At 40.7% G+C, this 18,709-nt stretch overlaps 1 protein-coding gene across 1 annotated transcript in view; it reads right to left on the bottom strand.

Annotated features, from left to right (window-relative positions):
- Window positions 1-18,709, bottom strand: part of LOC135210327 (uncharacterized) — a 702,311-nt gene that overhangs the window by 84,695 nt on the left and 598,907 nt on the right. Inside the window, 4 exon segments of the mRNA XM_064243213.1 lie at window positions 243-376; window positions 4,604-4,723; window positions 4,847-4,966; window positions 16,161-16,275. Coding sequence (XP_064099283.1) covers window positions 243-376; window positions 4,604-4,723; window positions 4,847-4,966; window positions 16,161-16,275 — 489 coding nt within the window.

The raw sequence follows: 18,709 nt of genomic DNA, 5'->3' as shown, positions 1-18,709 counted from the left end.
TTCCTTTGATAATGGTTGTGCTCAAAGGTATTAATATGAGAAATCAGCAATCTCCATGTTAAGTCCACAGATCAAATATGAACTCCAATCCCAACCAGGATAGTACTTTCCCATTTCATCAACACGAAAATTATATGAAAGCTGAAGCAATTGGATTTCAACCTGGTCGTCTCTTTAAAAATGGAAAGAGAAGAGTTGAATTAATATTTAATAGTATGAACAACAATCACAATTATTCTTACTTTTCTGCAAGTACTCTCATTGTGTCTATGCTAGTCCTAAGCAGTTCCCTTTCTCGTCTCAGCCCTGTTGAGTCATTCTCAGCTATTATAAATGCCAAAAATCCCAAACCTTGAAATATTGTCACCGCACACATCTGAAAAATAATTATTCATTAAGCAATGGCTATTATGTTAAAGTGTACACCTATATCATAACCAACTTATATTAAATTCTTATATGACTGATTTCTGATGTACTCTCTCTGATGTTTACTTCATAAAAGCTACAGTCTACATAACCCCATGCCAACCCACAGGTACTACTAAACATATATTAACATTTTAATTTTCTTTTACTGTAGCTGGATTCCTATCATCAACTTCTACTTCTGCTTTCCTGACAATTTCATCTACCTTCCTGCACTCTTTCATTGTGAGATTTTTTTATCTTTGATAGTAGTAACTTTGACAGTTTATGTAAAATTTCTGAGAGGAATAAATGTGGCACAAATTTATCATTTTAATTTGTACAAAACCCGATTAAGCATATCTGATATATGCATACACACAGCACAGCGGTCTTGCTTACAAGTCTAAATTGACATTCTCGCAACAGACAGTTGACTGGAGTTAGAATTTGATATGCAATGACTCCTCTTACACAGTGTGCTGACCATAAAAATACAGAAAAATGTAAAATTCAATAGATATCAAGGCCATATACAGTACCAGCGTTGTGCAGCAGCATACTGTGCAGGTGAATCTCATTTAATTTTTATTAGTTCTGGTCTGTTGAGTAATTTTCTACTTTTTTATTACATGTAAAACATTGCAGATGATGAAAATGATGATGATGATGATACAATACATATACTAGTGTACAGGCAGCCCGCGGTCAACGGCGCAATCACTCAACGACGAATCGGTTTTACGGCTGTCGTCAAAAATATTCATAAAAAAAATAAGGCATTTTAAAGGTATCTTTACGGCACAAATTTCAGTTAACAGCGCCGTTGTCTAACGAGTTCATACATATGTAGAAATGCCGTTCAGACCATAAAGGTTATGCAAATTATATTAACAAATTTTATGGAGAGTTATTACGTAAGAATTAGGGTAAAATATATGCCTCTGACGCTGTTCTATGCCGAAAATATAGAGTTACATAAGTGCAAATTTAGCTATGGATGTGTCGATTCATAAATGTTCATGCTTTTGTTTAAAAAAAATGTGTATGAAAATGTATTACGTGAAAGGCATTTTATTTCTGTACAGAAATATGATACAAAGGCAGCTTTTGAAACTGCCCTTCACGTTATCAAATACAATGTTTTTTCATGTTCTTTCTTGTAAGCCGCCGCCTGCCGCTCTTCCGAAAATATCGATTTAAAAAAAGTGCTAATCAGCGATCGATGTGTCGATTTTATAAATGTTTATGCTTTTATGTTTAAAATGTGTATGAAAATGTATTACGAATAGGGTATTTTTATTTCTGTGCAGAAATATGATAAAAGGGCAGCTTTTGAAACTCCCCTTCAAGTTATCGACTACGATGTTTTTTTTTTCAAGTTCGTTCTTGTATGCCATCGTCTGCCACTCTTCCGAAAATATCGAGTTAAAAAAAAAGAGTGCAAATTTAGCGATCGATGTGTCGATTTTTCAAATGTTTATGCTTTAATGTTTAAAATGTGTATGAAAATATATTACGTAAAGGTATTTTCATTTTTGTACAGAAATAAGATAGAAATTAAGGCATCCTTTGTAACTACGCTCCACGTTGTCAGGGGAGGGTTTTTCATGTTCGTTCTTGTCCGCCAGTTCCGAAAAATGCATTGTGTTATTTTATTAATTATGCATCTTTTTCCATAAATCCTTTAAAAAGTTATACATTATTTCACTGTATCCAAGAATATTGTATGTATTCTCATATTATTGTATTTTAAAATACTACGACAAACTTAAGCCCGTATTCCGCGGAGCGGCCAATGTTGTGGTTTGAAATCAGCTGACGAATACGAGTTTGTTTCACCATAACGCAATTCTGAGCGAATGCTCTTGCTTCTAGTTAGCATAAACGAATATCTATATACTTGACTTATATGAGACAAAGTTATTTTTCCTTTTACAGCGTGTTTTTAGGTGGAAATATTTATTGAATATGTCTCGTTGTGAATGTGAACTACTATTTTTTTCGTTAACAGATTATGTTGGCGGCATGTTTATTGCGTAAAAAATTATGTGATTCCATTCGCAATAATCCTTTATATCATCGTAATACGAACTTTACTTTATTTATCTTATATCGGCGTGAAACCAACAGTAAAATGTGTTCTTTCAAGCACAGTAGTTTTGATTAAAATGATTTTATCCCAATTTTATCTACAGTTGTGTGTGATGGCAGACGTTTACTGCAGTTTTATCCTTGTTGCTGATGTACGATAATAGTCATTAGCAGCTTGAACAGTTTTCTCAGCTTCAGTTATAACTAGGTTTAAATTTAACGGTATATTGATCTCTGATCTATAGCGAATAGTTATTACATTAAGATATCTCAGTTCTATTCTATACATAACGCCATTTATAACAAATACAGTAATGTTGCACTGTAGTATGATGATCGAAATACAAGCCAAACAGATGTTATCCAGTTCGGTTGTACTTGAAGAAAGAAAGAAAGAAAGAAAAAAAAAAAAAAAAAAAAAGAAGAAAAAAAAAAAAAAAGTAGTTTTTCGTTCGGTTGTTCATGGCTGTACACGTTCACTGCAACGAGTATAACGTTAAAACCATACTTTCCTCATTCTCTTTTGCTGTTATTGAACTTATGTAACTAGAAGATGGATAAAGTTAGGCCATTGTAATTTGATCTCTCATAAAATCGAACTATCGTAAGACTAATGATCGTAACCTGAACACTACAGCTACCTGTACACTGTATAAACTTTATTATATCTTTACATACTCTAGACACCCACATGTACTGTACAGTAAATTCTATAGTACTATACTGCATAAATATAATTTTAATTATTGCGCCGTTGTGGGATTACGGCGCCTTTGACTGGTCTAGAGTTTCGAAAGAAGGTGTGCGGCAGCCGTAGGATTTAAAATTGCTCAGCGTCGGTGGCCAGGAACGGAACCCCTGCCGCTAACCGAGGGCCGCCTGTATTGCATTAACTTTAGTAGTGCGGGCTGGCTCACCCCAATGAATGTCTATAAAATGTGAACTAGTGGTCTCCGTAACCAAGTTATAATAATAAAAATATAACTTGGCATTGCCTTACACACTTTATGAATAAAAGAGTATGAGCAAACATTTTCTAATGACACCCATACTAATGACTATTACAAGACACCACATTATTACAATTTTCCCTAGTTCTCGGTTAACAGCAATCTGGTTTTATGGCACTTGTCTAGTGCCCTATCAGCACCATAAAGGATTTGTAAGTTCAGGGTATTACCGTAGTGTAAATATATTTTTAAAATATATATTAAAAGAGAGCTTTCGAGAATCTGCTCAATTCTCCTTATCACTGACTAAAACACTAAATTTACCATTGAAATAAAGTTTTTACAAAAAATATAAGTTCCAAAAGTGTTGTTGACAGATGAAAATCAGTCATAATTTTAAGACACCCAATTCCAAGGTTACTTAATTATGGAATTGGCTGTCTTCAAATTACCAGTTTCTTCTGTCTACAACAACTCTTTTAACTCTTTCATTTTCTCTGCTGTCTTGACTTCTTGTGCATATAGTCCATTAGCATAGCATAACTGAGCAGTAGTAACTTTCCTTACAAGTAACTTCTCTACTAGTGTATATAGCATCACAAAGTATGTCTAGTAGTGTACCATTACATCAGCATTAGTAACAACAGCTTTCAGCTCAACTAGTGTTCTGTTAGCATAGCATTACCCAGCAGAAAGTTTTATTGTTTCCTTCTCTCTCATTCCAGAAGTATGGCAGTTGTGGAGGAGGGGACAAGTGTCCCCCAACCTTCCCTACCAAGTGTACCACCTGCCCTCATGGCCCAGCAACATTTTTCCATTTAAAACTTTTTACTTCAATGATAACCTTACAATTCCAAGTTAAGCAAGTGTTACTGACACAAGAAAAACAGTTGTAGTGTGAAGACTGCCAATTCCGTAGTTAAGAAACTATGGAATTGGCTGTCTTCAGATTACAAATGGTCTTTACTGTTTTAAGTTATACTGAGAAGAAGCATCGAGCAGCTTTTCGAAAGCTATTGCTTTACTTATATATTTAATATATATTTACAGTGACATCGTTAAGGACTTCTTCACTATTTTAGTGACTCACACAGTTATGAGTTTTATAAATGATTATTATTGATATATACATAATTATAAATAAGTACTACCATGGCTAGATGATCTGCAGCACTAGAGGAGGAGGATGTACTGATTACAGCCATTCTAACTGCTACATCAGAATCTGTTAACGCTGATATTATTTGATTTTCAAGTTTAGTAGCTTCAGCCTGCAAAAGATAAAAACAGTTCATTAATGAAAATATTTTAGGGGCTAGAAATATATCCAAAAGCATCCAATTTATATTCAGAAAGTGTCGCAACAATAATGCTTAAAACAATAATATACAAACCCGTAAACATTCTTTGATAATGATTCTACAGTGTATTTCCTCTGTCCATGTTGCAAACAAACCTTTCTTTTGTGGATAATTACTTATATAATCTTTACACAAGACAGAGACTGGTATAACCTGCAAGAGAAAGTCATTACATTAAAGTATTTAACACTACGTATAAGCTACAGTAATTACATCTTTTAAATGATCTAATAAAATGTAGTAAAATAAACACTCCTTCACAACTTTTTTTAGAGTTAAATATTGCTCTAATGGTACAAACATTAAAGTAGATATCTTTACTGCTGGAAAAACAGCACTCTCTCTCATTCTAATGCTAGAGTTTTCTACTAAAACAGCATCACTATACAGTGTCAAATGTTTCCCTTACCCAGAGCTAATCACAACAAATTTTCCTACTGTTGCATCAACCAGTCCCAATGTTTGAAAAAGTTGTGGACACATTTTAAAAATAGTTTGTAATAATACAGTTGAACCTCTTAAAACTAGCATCCTGTGGTGGTCCGGAACTCCCGGGTGGTGCCACGTATTGTTTACATTTCAAGACAGCAAAATTATGCCATATTTCCTTTGCTTTAATGAAAATCGTTATCAATGAAAATATGCAAAGTCAAATATGTTTTTTATATTGATTTTAAACGAATAAATACTTTTTTTTCAAATATTCCACTTGAAAAGGCTCTACCAACTCAAACTCTTAATCCACACAATGAGACATTTGGCAAAGCACGAATTCCCTACTGTGTGTGTGTTTGAAAGACATAGGCGACACATTATTTATCATTTCTTTTATGTAACTGTGTATTTACCTATTCAATATGCCACCCATGAGATCAGATGATGCTAGAGGTAAGAAGCGGAAGCATAAATCTTTATCTATGCTAGAAAAAGGGATTTTGACGAAGGAAAAATCTATTTCTGGGGAAGACCTCTGTCACCCGGTGAAAAGGATCCTGCTATCCACTTTTCTAGTATAAATAGTTTCTAAATATACCAGAGAAAAAAGCTAGCATTGGTATGCAGAGGTTACTACCCTCGCACAAGCACCCAAAGGGCGTCGGGTATAAAGTTCAGGGCGTGTGAAAGCCACTATTCACAGGTCTCCTGCCATTTAGAGTTTTCACTCTCAAAAACCCTCATATGGGGTGAGCCGAGTCAACTGTCACTCCTATTTCATTATCGAGTAGTTTAGTATTCATTTTTCTCAATAGATGGTGGTGACGCGGTGTGCTTTGTTTACATTTTGACGGCAACATTCAAATGCACTGTAATTGCCAAAATTCATTCTTTATTTTTTTTAATCGCGCTTTCTTCTACAATCAAAATAAACAACGAAGAAACTAATAGAGATAATTATGAGGATACAAAATTTTATATTTTAGTACTGTAGTTGACTTAGGATTAGGCTCACTAGGGAATGTAGGCTAAATATGTTAAAGTACATTATATTTTTAAAACATTACGTATATAGTATGAAATTATAAAATGATGAAGCTAAAATATATGACCAATAAGATGATAAAAAGCATCATCAAAACTTAGCCAAGTAGTAGGCTGAGTCGGAAACTAGGCTTATTTGTATGTGAAATTACCTTGCAAGACTATGTTTACCTATGGGCTTAATCTTTTAGGGATGTATTCTATATTCCGGGATTTTCTGTGGTCCGGCAGTGGCCTGGTCCCAAGGTTTCCAGATTTAAGAGGTTGGACTGTACAGGTATATTTGTATATCTGATGTCTTTTAATCCAGGCATAAATACTACGGACACTCCCAAATAAATATTATTCCTTCCTAAACCAGACAGATCCCTCTATGTGAATAGCTGTTCAGCCTCTAACATTAACATTAACATAAAATGATAAGCACAAAAATCTACCACTTTGGTAATGAAGCTCAATATTTAAATAAAACCACATTTTTTAGAGTAATTATGCAGCATCCAATAAAAAGGATTTTTTACAGATTGACCACCAATCGTTACTAAAATCTTTAACTGCTTTTTATTTTTTAATGCGTTTCTTCTGTATAATAAAAAATTAATGAAAATGCTACACATTTATCATCTCTTTAACATCCAGTGCCCAAACTATGATAAAATTCAATCTTTCCAGTACTATGACATTCTCCTTTATTCCTAAATTTAACTGTTACAGGCTGGGCTAAAATATATATTAAGCACACCCACAGACTGGACAAACTTTAAGGTCAGCCAATTTAAAACAAAAAATCATCAATGGAAAGAGGAAAATATGCAAATGCACATGGTATAAGAAAAAAAATTCTAAAATTTGTCTGTACCTTCCAATGGGATTTTGAAAAAAGGATTTTGACGTTGTAAAAATCTATTTCTGGGCGATGGGTTCGTGTCGCCCTGTGAAATAATCCTTAAGTTCATTATTTCTAAGGTAAATGAGCTAACAAATACCAGAGAAAAACAAATTCAAGAAGATGTCAGTATAACTGACTCGCTCACCCAAAATAAAAGAAGGGTGTCGGTATGGTATCTGGGGTGAGTGAGACCACTACCACGAACTTTTTGCCATTTAGAATTCTCCTACATCAAAATCCCCCATCTGAGAGAGCCGACCCACAGGTCGAGGTGGCAACTACTACTACTACACCCCACGCCACGCCGACCGTCGCGCCTCTGGTGGCCATCCTGAAGTTAGAAGGCAATCTTGGGCGACAGGGCTGGGGCTAGGGGGGGATTTCACTGGGCGACATGAACCCATCGCCCAGAAATAGATTTTTCCTACGACAAAATCCTTTTTCTGGGCTTAGTTCGTGTCGCTGCGTGAAATAGTACCAGAGAAATAGCACAAGATTGAAATAAGAAAAGGGTCTAAATAAAACTAGAAAATAAAAACATACTAATATAATTGGAGAATAAGATAAATACATTAAGTTAACATGAAAATCAAAGTGAACTTATCTATAACGTACAGTAAACTTACAATATTAATAATATTGAACTTATTCTCTTATGTGAATCACAAAGTATATATACAATTATTCACAACAATCTAAACTTTTCCAAGATATATACGTAAAGTAAGTGTGGTACCCTAGCATTAAAATAAGGGATCCACACTAAAGGATGTTTCATAAATTACAAACTGTTGTGGGTGCCCCTAGCAAAAAATAAGGGACACACCACCAAGCCATAATGATAAGCAGCTAAGGCTAAAAAGGCTATATTATAGAGCATAACAGCAGGTTAGGTGAAATGTTAGTTGAGGCAGGTAGAAAGGAGATCTGGATCTTCAACTACGACTACTGTGCAATGTCAGGGGAAACTATGTTCCCTGCTGCCACTGCTGGAAACTTTAAAGATTCTAAGGACTTTAAATAGTGACGCTTAAAAACTGTCGGCGATTTCCATCCAGTATACTTTTTCAAATCATCAAAATTCATGTGTTGAAAATAATTAATGGAGGTGGCTACAGCCCTGACATCATGGGCTTTAGGAAATGATTCAGGGTTTGCTTGTTTAATAAAGTAGAGGATCTGTTGCCTAATACCTTTAACTGAGAGAGTGGCACCTTTCTCTCTCATAAAGAGGGGACCCGAAGAGGAAGATGTCCTAGACAGAAAGGCTCGCAAGGTCATCACTGGACAAAGAGAAGGGTCTTGTGGGAGAGGGATGACTTTCCAGGGTTCCCATCTCGAAAGAGGATCCTCATTTTTAGCTAAGAAGCTGCGATCCGGGGAGAGTAAAACTTCTCCTGAGGGGAGGAATTCTATATGCCCCGGATCTCTGGATAAAGCCGACAGTTCTGAGATCCTGGCTCCTGAGGCCAGACTTAGCAAAAATAGCGTTTTCCTTAAAAGCATTATGAAAGTACATGTAGAGTTGTCAGTGTCTGAAGCCAGTTTGAGGACATCATTTAAGAACCATGATACTGAAGTAGGCCTTACTGAAGGTCTAAGTCTAGCACAAGCCTTGGGAATAGACGTAAAGTAAGAGTCTGTTATGTCTATTTTAAACCTAGCTGAAAGATTTTCTTTAAGGCTGATTTATTAGTAGTAATAGTGCTAGCTGCTAACCCTTTTTCGAACAAGGACCTAAAAAAGGATATAGCTGAGTTGATTGTCATGGTTGTGGTGTTTGTTTCCTTCAGGAAAGATGCTAACTTTTTGACTGAAGCATCATACTGCCTTAAGGTTGATTCCCTTTTGTCTGATTCTAGGATAAGGATATTCTGGGGATCTATGCCTGCATCTTTTTCAGCCGCAAACTTCATGAAGTCCATAAAGTTAGGGCTTTAAGAATTCCTGAGGAAGCGAACACAGTCCTCATTTGTACTGACTGAGAGAGTCTGGGATTGGGGATCCGTTGAGGGCGAAGACCCAATTCCAGAAGCAGGGGATACCAGTTGCTTTTCGGCCAGTCCGGGGCTACTAGGGCCACTTATCCCTTGAAAGTCCTGAGTTTGTTCAGAACTTACAAGAGAAGATTCACTGGAGGAAAGATGTAAATCTTCTTCCATTGGTTCCAGTCTAAGGACAGTGCGTCTGTGGCATATGCAAGAGGGTCCAGGTTGGGGGCCACATAGCCAGGAAGCTTGTGGTTCGCTTGGGAGGCGAAAAGATCTACTTGGAGACCTGGGACACTCCGGCGTATCCACTGGAACGATCTGTTGTCTAGGGACCATTCTGATTCCAGGGGAACTGACTGGGACAGAGCGTCTGCTATCACATTCCTTACTCCCGCCAGGTGGGTGGAGGATAGATGCTATTTGTACTTGTCCACTAGAGAAAAAATGGCTACCATGACATGGTTCACATGCCTTGACTTGGATCCTCCCCTGTTGATGCAGTGTACTAACTACTGCGCTGTCCAATACTAGTTTCACGTGCGAATTCTTTGGTGGAAGAAGCCTCTTCAGAGTCAGAAATACTGCCATAGCTTCCAATACATTTATGTGGAGCTGGCGGAACTGCGGAGACCAAGTACCTTGAACTTTTCTGAACTGGGGGTACCCTCCCCAGCCGCTTAATGAAGCGTCTGTGTGGATGGTTAATGCCGGAGGAGGGTATTGAAGAGGAACCGACTTGGACAGGCCTTTCGTCTGTGCCCATGGATGCAGACGATTGCGAAGGATTTGCAGGATTACTGACAACTTGTCCCGAGATTTGACATTAGCTCTTGAGCGCCAAATCCGGTTTATGTCTTTCAGTTTTGCTTTCATTAAGACGTCCGTCACTGACGCAAACTGGAGGGAACCTAGGATTCTTTCCTGGTTTCTCCTTGATGCATGTTTGTATTTTAGGAATTGCCTTACTGACTTGGCTATTTCCTTCCTTTTGGTCACCGGAATTGACAGATTGTGGGAGGTTAAGTCCCATTGAATGCCTAGCCATTGGAACTGAGACTCCGGAGTGAGCCTGGACTTTGTCCTGTTTATCTGAACCCTAGATATTCCAGGAACTGAATCACCTTTTTTGTGGCTTTGAGGCATTCCTCGACGGTTGACGCCCAGATCAGCCAATCGTCAAGGTACGCTACTACCATTATCCCTTGCGACCTTAGTTGTTGGACAACTACTTCCGCCAATTTCGTGAATACCCTGGGGGCTACATTCAGTCCGAAGGGCATCACCTTGAAAGAGAATGTCTGGTCTCCTAGCTTGAAGCCTAGGTAAGGGCGAAAGTGTCTCGCAATTGGGATATGATAGTATGCGTCTGTAAGATCGATAGAGGTGGTGACGGCCCCACGGGGAAGTAAGGTCCGTACCTGCGAGATGGTCAGCATTTTGAACTTGTCGCAGCGAATGAATAAGTTTAGCTGGGACAAGTCTAAGATTATTCTTCTTTTTAGTGAGCCTTTCTTTGGCACGCTGAACAAGCAACCTTGAAACTTTAAATGCCTGACTCTCGATATTACTCCTTTCTGAAGGAGTTCCTCTGCATAATCTGTCAATTCCTGCAATGGAAGTTGAAGGAATGGCCTGGATGGAGGGGGACCTTCGATCCAACTCCAACCCAGACCCTTGGACACAATACTCCTTGCCCATTTGCTGAACCCCCACCTGTGCCGGAAGAGGAACAGCCTCCCTCCTACCTTGGAGATCTCACTTTAGTTGTGCGGGGTGAGCTCCTCGCCCGCCACGGAAGTGCTTCCCTCTATTGACGGTCCTTCCTGCGCCTCTTTGGCGAAAGTTGCCTCTGGCCCTGCTTCCCCTAGCAAACCGGTTGAAGGTTTGAAAAGTCTGGCCTTCAAACACAGGGTTGAAAGCCGGGGAAACAGCGTAAGAGGTAGAGGGCTGAGCTTGAGGAGAAAGCAAAAGGATCGGCTGGTTTTGTCCTTTTGATGTAGCGGGCTGCCCTGACTGGGTGACCGGGACCGCCTGGACGAAGTGCTGCTGCTTCTTCTGGTACGGCTGGAACCGCTTAGTCTTCTTCAATTTCTTCCCTGAAGAAGAACTCTCTGACTTCCTCTTGGCTGAGAGGCCCCAACGATCTCTGAGACTCTGGTTAAGTCTCGTCGCTTTGTTCTGGACCTCTTTAACTGCCGACTCCGGGAAGAGGTCCGCCCCCCAGATGATAGATGAAAGCAACTTATTTGGCTTATGCCGAATAGTTGCTTCCTGGAGGACGTGTTTCCAGCAATTTATCCTTGCCACGACAAACTCATACAAGTCTGCTTGGACTGTATGAGTTTGCGACTTTGCCAAAAGTTTGAAGAGCGGTTCTGATCCGTAAGTCAGGGCGGCCACTTCGGTCATGACCATGGTGTTCAGGGTTCTTCCTAGCCTAGACCTTGCCTCAAACTCCGCTTGGATGAGGTTGTCTGGTAGCCTTGGTAATTTTTCGCCGAACTGGTCCATGGCGCAGTCCGGCTTAAATTTACCAACAGTGAAAGTGGCCGGAAGATTCTCCCAAAGATCACCAAACGAAGGGAGAAGAGGAGACGTGGGGTCTGCTTCCCTCAGTTGTGGTAAAGGTTCACCCCTCATGCCCGCCTGTATAGTGGCTTCCACTATCTTCGTCAGAAAGGGGAGTGGTGCCTCCTCCTCTGTGGTGAAGATCGTAAAGGGACTTTTAAATGCTTGGAGCCTGGTATTGATACAATCCCAGTCCTCCAAGCAGTGAAGCCACTCTCTTTGAGCATGGTCCCGGCTATACAGGACCGTCTCCTTCGGGATCTTGTCCTCCCTATTCAGCGCCGTCTCCGTCAGCCTGGCATACCCCATGAAAGGGGGCTGTAAGTCTGCGGGTGGAACTCGAAGTCCTCAATCCTTCGAGTTCCGCATTCCGGGATGGAAATCAGGCCATCCTTGAAGGGAGCATAAGCTGCTATCCTCCAAGGGTTGCTCATGGAGAAAGCAGGAAGGGTCTCGTATGCCGGGAGTTGGGCTTGGCCAGCACCTACTACCGGGGAATCAGCCTGTGGTGCTTGGTTTAAGCCTGTTAGAAGGTTCTCTTGGGTGGACATCCTATCAGATAGTTGGGCAAACATCTGTTCCACCTTCGTGCTCAGAGAACCTACTAAGTCCCCTACCTGCTGCATCATACCTGCGGAAAATGCAGCAGGATCAAAAGCACTAGACGCCATTACCCCTGCCGAGGCCATCGAAGGGGTTCCGGCGGTAGTGGGAGAAGTCACAGACCCGGCGGGAGTACGGGACCTTTCCCTGGAGGTTTTACTCCTAGACCCTCTTGGGAGTGAAGCAGAGGAAGAAGAGGCCTTCACTTTCTCTGCTCCGGGGTGAGAAGCCGGAGACTTACGAGATGAAGAAGACGATGACGTCTTTTTAGTCAACGTCTTCTTCAGGGTCTTCTGCTCTCTGTGTCCCTTCAACTTCGAGATCACAGAAGCAGCGGAGGCACTATGCGGGATCTCAGAATCCGTAAAGCCCTGGAAGGAAGAAGAAGGAACAGGAGACGAAGATCCAGGAGCACCCAAAGGGAGCCCTTGGGTGCCCAACGAACCTACCTCAACTAACAAATCATCTACTCCTATCATCATTGGCTCTACGTTAATATCTAACGTTAGCCTTCCAGTACGATGTCCTGGCCGGAACCTTCTGTGAAGGCTTGCTCCACCTGTTCTTGGATTGCCGCTATCGTCGGAGCTGCCGCGGCGGGGTCCACGTACCCCGTCGACTTCCCTCCTGGAAAAATGAGGACAGCCATCTTCTTTTCAAGGATGTAGGGCTGTCCTTTGGCGGCGTTTTTTCCAAAGCCGCCGACCCAGGCTTTCAGGGTCACCAACGCCACTTCCTTAACTGCAGCAGCCTGAAAGAGAGGGTCATTGTAGTGCACCTAGAAAGTCTAAAGGTATTCCTTTTCCTTACTGACTAGACTATAACAGAAAGCTTAAAACTAAGTATGTATATATATCAGAGCCAATATGTCATGTAGGAAACATGATACCCATATGTACTTACTCTGTCCAAAACCTGGTTCACCAGCTCGTAACATATCGAGCAAGCCTCATGGAACCAAACTAGGTAGTCTCCGTTGGGGGTAGCACAGGGGGCATGAGTCCGGCAGACCTCATGCCCGCAGGGATCTTGGAGAACGGCATTACAGCCGGGCTCTTGGCAGTTGGTAGCCTGTAAGTGGAAAGATACATGAGTATCTGAATTACACTCACAGGGCTACTCTAATGCTCCGTTGCATGCCGGAGTATATATAAATATAGGCATAATCCCCCCCTGAATTCCTTATAGACTAAGGTGTGACTACAGCTATTAAAAGAGCGACTCCGGTGTACACCGGAGGAGGGAAAATTCCCCAAACCATAAGTATATAACTTATAGTTTCAGAAGAGAAAAATTCACACTGGAGGACAGGGGAGGATGCCCTATGCTTAAGCTAGACAACTTAAACTAGAAAGGTTATACACTACAAATTATACTTAAATTTTGTAGAGTTGTAGCTCCGGTGTATGAAAATACTCCTCCCTCCATTGACCGGAAGAATGCCCTAGTAAGAGCAATCACCAGAAAACGAAGATAGGAACAACAGATAGGGGAAGCTATATGACCCACTGAAATCACATCCACTCCGGTGGTCGGCGGAGCCCGCCACCCTCCCCGACAACCGAAGGTACACCGGGGTAAGGGAGCCAGTGCACCGTCCGAAGCAGGGAGGCAAAACAATAAGGAGGGAGAGAAATCAGACCCAAGGTACTCCGGGGAAGACCGGAGCAACCGGATTGGGGGTGGCCAACCCCCAACCCCGACCACGCCGGAGTTCACCCCGAGCACGAGGGAGATGAGTGGTCCCCCAGTCTAACATGCTGTCCAAACTCCCCTACTCCCTATGCGTGGGAGAGAGGGGGAGCAATGCCCGGATGAAGCCAGAGGCTGAGAGCGAGCTAGGACAGAACCCTCCCTTCTACCCTATGGGCGAGAGAAGAAGGGGGGGGAGATTGGGGAAGGACGTCCAGGGGTCCACGCGATTGAAAGTGGACCACGACATGAATGCAACACAACCGACTGTGTCGGTAACACGTGTATACAAGGGTCAAAACAAGAACAACAAAACTGTATAAGAAATGATGCAACAAAACTGCTAGAAAAGCGGTACACGTGATCCTAGGTGGACCAGGAGGTGGAAAAGCAACAAAACCGACTGGGGCAGGACCACGCATAACCAATGACCCTTGTAACAAAAAGAACTGGACGCCCTAACGCTAACCCAACGACAATAAATAAAAAACATTTACATCGAAAATATGAAAGAGGGGGAAAAAACACGAGTGAGAGAAAAAGAAGAGTCCAGGAGGGAACGGCTGGTTCCGAAGAAGACAGCCTACCACTCAGAGCTAGCCTTAGCTGATGAGGAGAGCAATGGCTAGGGTCAGGACAATAAGAGAAAAATCACTCAGATGCCTACAAACTAGATAAAGAAAACATGCATGCATGAACGAAATCTAGGGGTAGGCTAAGAATCCCCAATACGATGTAAATAATGTAAATCTAAGAATAAAATGCGTGTCACATAATAAAAAGACTAGAGTAGCATGTGATCAAAATCCTTAAAGGTTAAGCAATGAAAGATTTCAAGGTATGGGAGACCGAGAAACCTAACGAAACACGAGGCGAGCCATGGCCGCCATGCGCCAGACCAGGGGGCCTTAATCGTACCTAAAAAACGGTAAATACAGGCTCCTGGCTGAAAAACTAAATCCAAACCTTTTCAGGGTACTTAACTTAGCTGCTGCGATAGCTGATTGTTCCATGGTAAGGGTAAATCCACAGGAAAACTCACAAAACACAGAGCAAAGAAAATCACGTGTAGCTCCTAGTCGGCTAACTGAAAGGATGGCCCCAAGAGGCGCCACGGTCGGCGTGGCGTGGGGTGTAGTAGTAGTAGTTGCCACCTCGACCTGTGGGTCGGCTCTCTCAGATGGGGGATTTTGATGTAGGAGAATTCTAAATGGCAAGTTCGTGGTAGTGGTCTCACTCGCCCCAGATACCATACCGACACTCTTCTTTTATTTTGGGTGAGCGAGTCAGTTATACTGACATCTTCTTGAATTTGTTTTTCTCTGGTATTTGTTAGCTCATTTACCTTAGAAATAATGAACTTAAGGATTATTTCACGCAGCGACACAAACTGAGCCCAGAAATTAATATTTCCAACATTGTGGGGGGGACCTCTTTTTCCAAGACTCGTAAAAATATGCTAATTTTACCAAGTTAAAATTGTTTTTTCTAACTAAATGTTATATTTCATTTTGTAATATAATCACAGCTCACACAATATCACAACGGCTAAAATCAGTAACAAATTTTGAGTATATTTATGGTAAAATACTTAAAAGATGTTCTGAGATGGGAGAGATGCAGTACCTTTTATTTCTAACATTTCTTATACCATAGTTCACAAAATTACAATTACTGTAAAGTTGACATACTATCATAAAGGATAAAAACTAAAAACAACTGCAATCCTTGAGTATATTTATAAGCAAATATATAAAAAGACATCCTGGAATGGGGAGGTTCAGTACATTCCCCCATGAAATCTCAAATCACACTGATTTCCTTCTATAATGTACTGAGGTAGTAATACACACTAGCATTGCTGTAAGAGTTGCCATAAGTAATTTATGGCCCATTGAAGTGATTTTAATATTTTTTCCTTAAAATGATACTCTAGAACTATTATTATGCCTCACATGATCATGCCTGTCCATTAAGGGTTAAGTAAGGACTTCAAAATGGGGTTTGCTACATACAAAGGTTCACCAGTTTTCTGCGACAGGTTTATTAAAATCAAACTCAAAATTAGCTTCAGTATTTGGATTCAAAGCTACCGTATTTCTGTAAATAAAGTGTACATACATACCTGGTAACAAGTCACCAAATGTAGCAAAGATTCTTGTTCTTTTAAAGCCATTTGTTTGTTTGTGTCAATGTTCATGACCAAAATTTTCCAATACTTATGTACATTTACTGCAGACCTGTTCAAGAAACATAAAATGCTGTTATATTAAGGGAATTATAAAAAATGCCTATAACAAACAAATACAGCTCGATATACAGTATAATAATCTTGAATTCTTCGCTGATGATGTCCCAAAAAAGCTGACAAGATTAACTATAAAATCATTATGATTTTATGGGGCTATACAGGTTCAAAATGCCTTATCCAAAACCACTGGGGACATTGTTTCAGTTTTTAGTGTTTTGGATTTTGGAACTGCAGTTTGCACCATACATCAGCACATTTTATTTCCAAGGCAACCATCCTCTAAAATTAAAAAATAGATATGCAGCATCAAATGAACCATTTTGACTGTTGTGGTAGTTTATTTTTTTTTTATTATTGGGGAAAGAAATTTACTTTGTCAGTAAGGGGGAAGAAATGGGTTGTAATTAAAGTCAATGGGTTTGTGAGGTGGTTTGTAGGGAGAAGTCTAATATTTCCTTATTTGAAAGTTTTTGTTTTTTTTAGTTTCTGTTATTAATCACATTTTTTTTTTCTGTTTTACGAATCTCCCCGTTCAATGGATAGATATAAAATAAATAAGATTTGTGTCAATTCAGCTATTTTGCTGTATTTGGAGAATGTAGTACAATCAGTACCCGGTTATCAGCGATCCAGTTTTTTGGTGCTGGTCTAGCCCCATAAAATTGGCAATTTATGGCGCGATAACGGGACAAGTTCCAGTTATCAGTGCCATAAGTGTTCTTCCGGCGTGCCAAAAGCCCCTTTATAGAGCCATAAATCACAGTTTCGGTTAATGGCAGTTTTCGCTTATCGGCACACCCCGGGAATGGAACCCCCGCCGATAACCAGGGACTGCCTGTTGGGGGTCGTCTTATACTGCAATACTAAAGACCAACCATTGAATTCTAAGATGCATATCTGTAGGCTAGCCTCGGCATTGGTGCTATAGCCTAACCACCAACATACAAAGATTAACTTTATGAAAGAAAATGATAAAGGTAATAAAACCATTTTACCACATATATTACAGGCAGTCCCAGGGTTACGAAGGGGGTTCCGTTCTTGAGACGCATCGTAAGCCGAAAATCGTCGTAAGCCAGAACATCATCAAAAATCCTAAGAAAACCTTACTTTTAATGCTTTGGGTGCATTAAAAACTATGTAAACATGATATTGTTAAGATACAATGAAGTTTGTTCATACTTACCTGGCAGATATATACTATATAGCTGTATTTCTCCGAAGTCGACAGAATTTCAAAACTCCCGGCACACGCAGAGGTCGGCAAGGTGATTAGTACCCATTCCCGCCGCTGGGAGGCGGGTATCAGGAACTATTCCCATTTTCTATCAGATTTTCTATTTCCACTGTCTCCTGAGGGGAGGTGGGTGGGTACTTTGATTATATATATCTGCCAGGTAAGTATGAACAAACTTTATTGTATCTTAACAATATCATTTTGTTCATGAAACTTACCTGGCAGATATATATATATAGCTGAATCCCACCTTTGGAGGTAGGGAGAGACAGAAAAGGATTTTAGGAAACACATTGCATGCAGATGATTGACATCTTGGTTCCTTACCTGTTAGCATAGCTGACTTCGTGATTACTGTCACCTAAGTCGGCTTTTGCTTTACTAGAGTCACCAGCAAGGTAGTGACCTGTATAGCTGGTGAGTTCTAGATGATCTGTCAACGGGGGCGTGACCACAATGTGACTATGTGGCGGGATCACCAAAAACATGTAACCTCCCCACATAAACTTAACCTGTCTGGCTATCAAACCCACCCTCAATCACACTTTCCACTTAACACTACAAAATACAGCAGGACAATTGACCCATACCTACATACAGAACAAAAAACCACAAACAGGTACTCACCTCTGGCTTCTGCTACTCAGGGCTAGGCTGTGCTGTCCACTGGATATAGTAGGCCATAGGCTAGCCGACACAACCACCGCCGACAACCAAGCACAAACCAACCCCCCGAGACCCACAACCCCACAAAAACTCAATAACCCAACAAATCACTGCAAATAAACACCAACCGCCTGAAAGAACACGACAACCACACAACTCACAGAAGCACAACAACAACCCGCCAAAACCAACACTGCCCCAACCACCACTAACAGACACCGAAAATGCACCACCAACCTTCTTAACCTCACCACAACCAGACAGACACATGCACAACAACTTCACAACCCCAAAATCTATCAATTACCACCCAAAGAACAAAACACCAAAGGACAACTGCTGCCAAAACCGACACTGACTTGACCAGACGTCTCACTGTTTAGACTCTCGTAACAGACTTCCATTGACTTCCCACAAAGCGCCACAACAGTCATACTTCCGACCGCCATTTAACCACTCCCATTCATTCTTCCACCAATCTCTCTCTCTCTCTCTCTCTCTCTCTCTCTCTCTCTCTCTC

Source organism: Macrobrachium nipponense, chromosome 39 (genome assembly GCF_015104395.2).
Source record: "Macrobrachium nipponense isolate FS-2020 chromosome 39, ASM1510439v2, whole genome shotgun sequence".
Classification (NCBI taxonomy): Eukaryota; Metazoa; Arthropoda; class Malacostraca; order Decapoda; family Palaemonidae; genus Macrobrachium; species Macrobrachium nipponense.
Note: the sequence above shows the minus strand (reverse complement) of the source record. Positions and strands in the feature narration are given on the sequence as shown.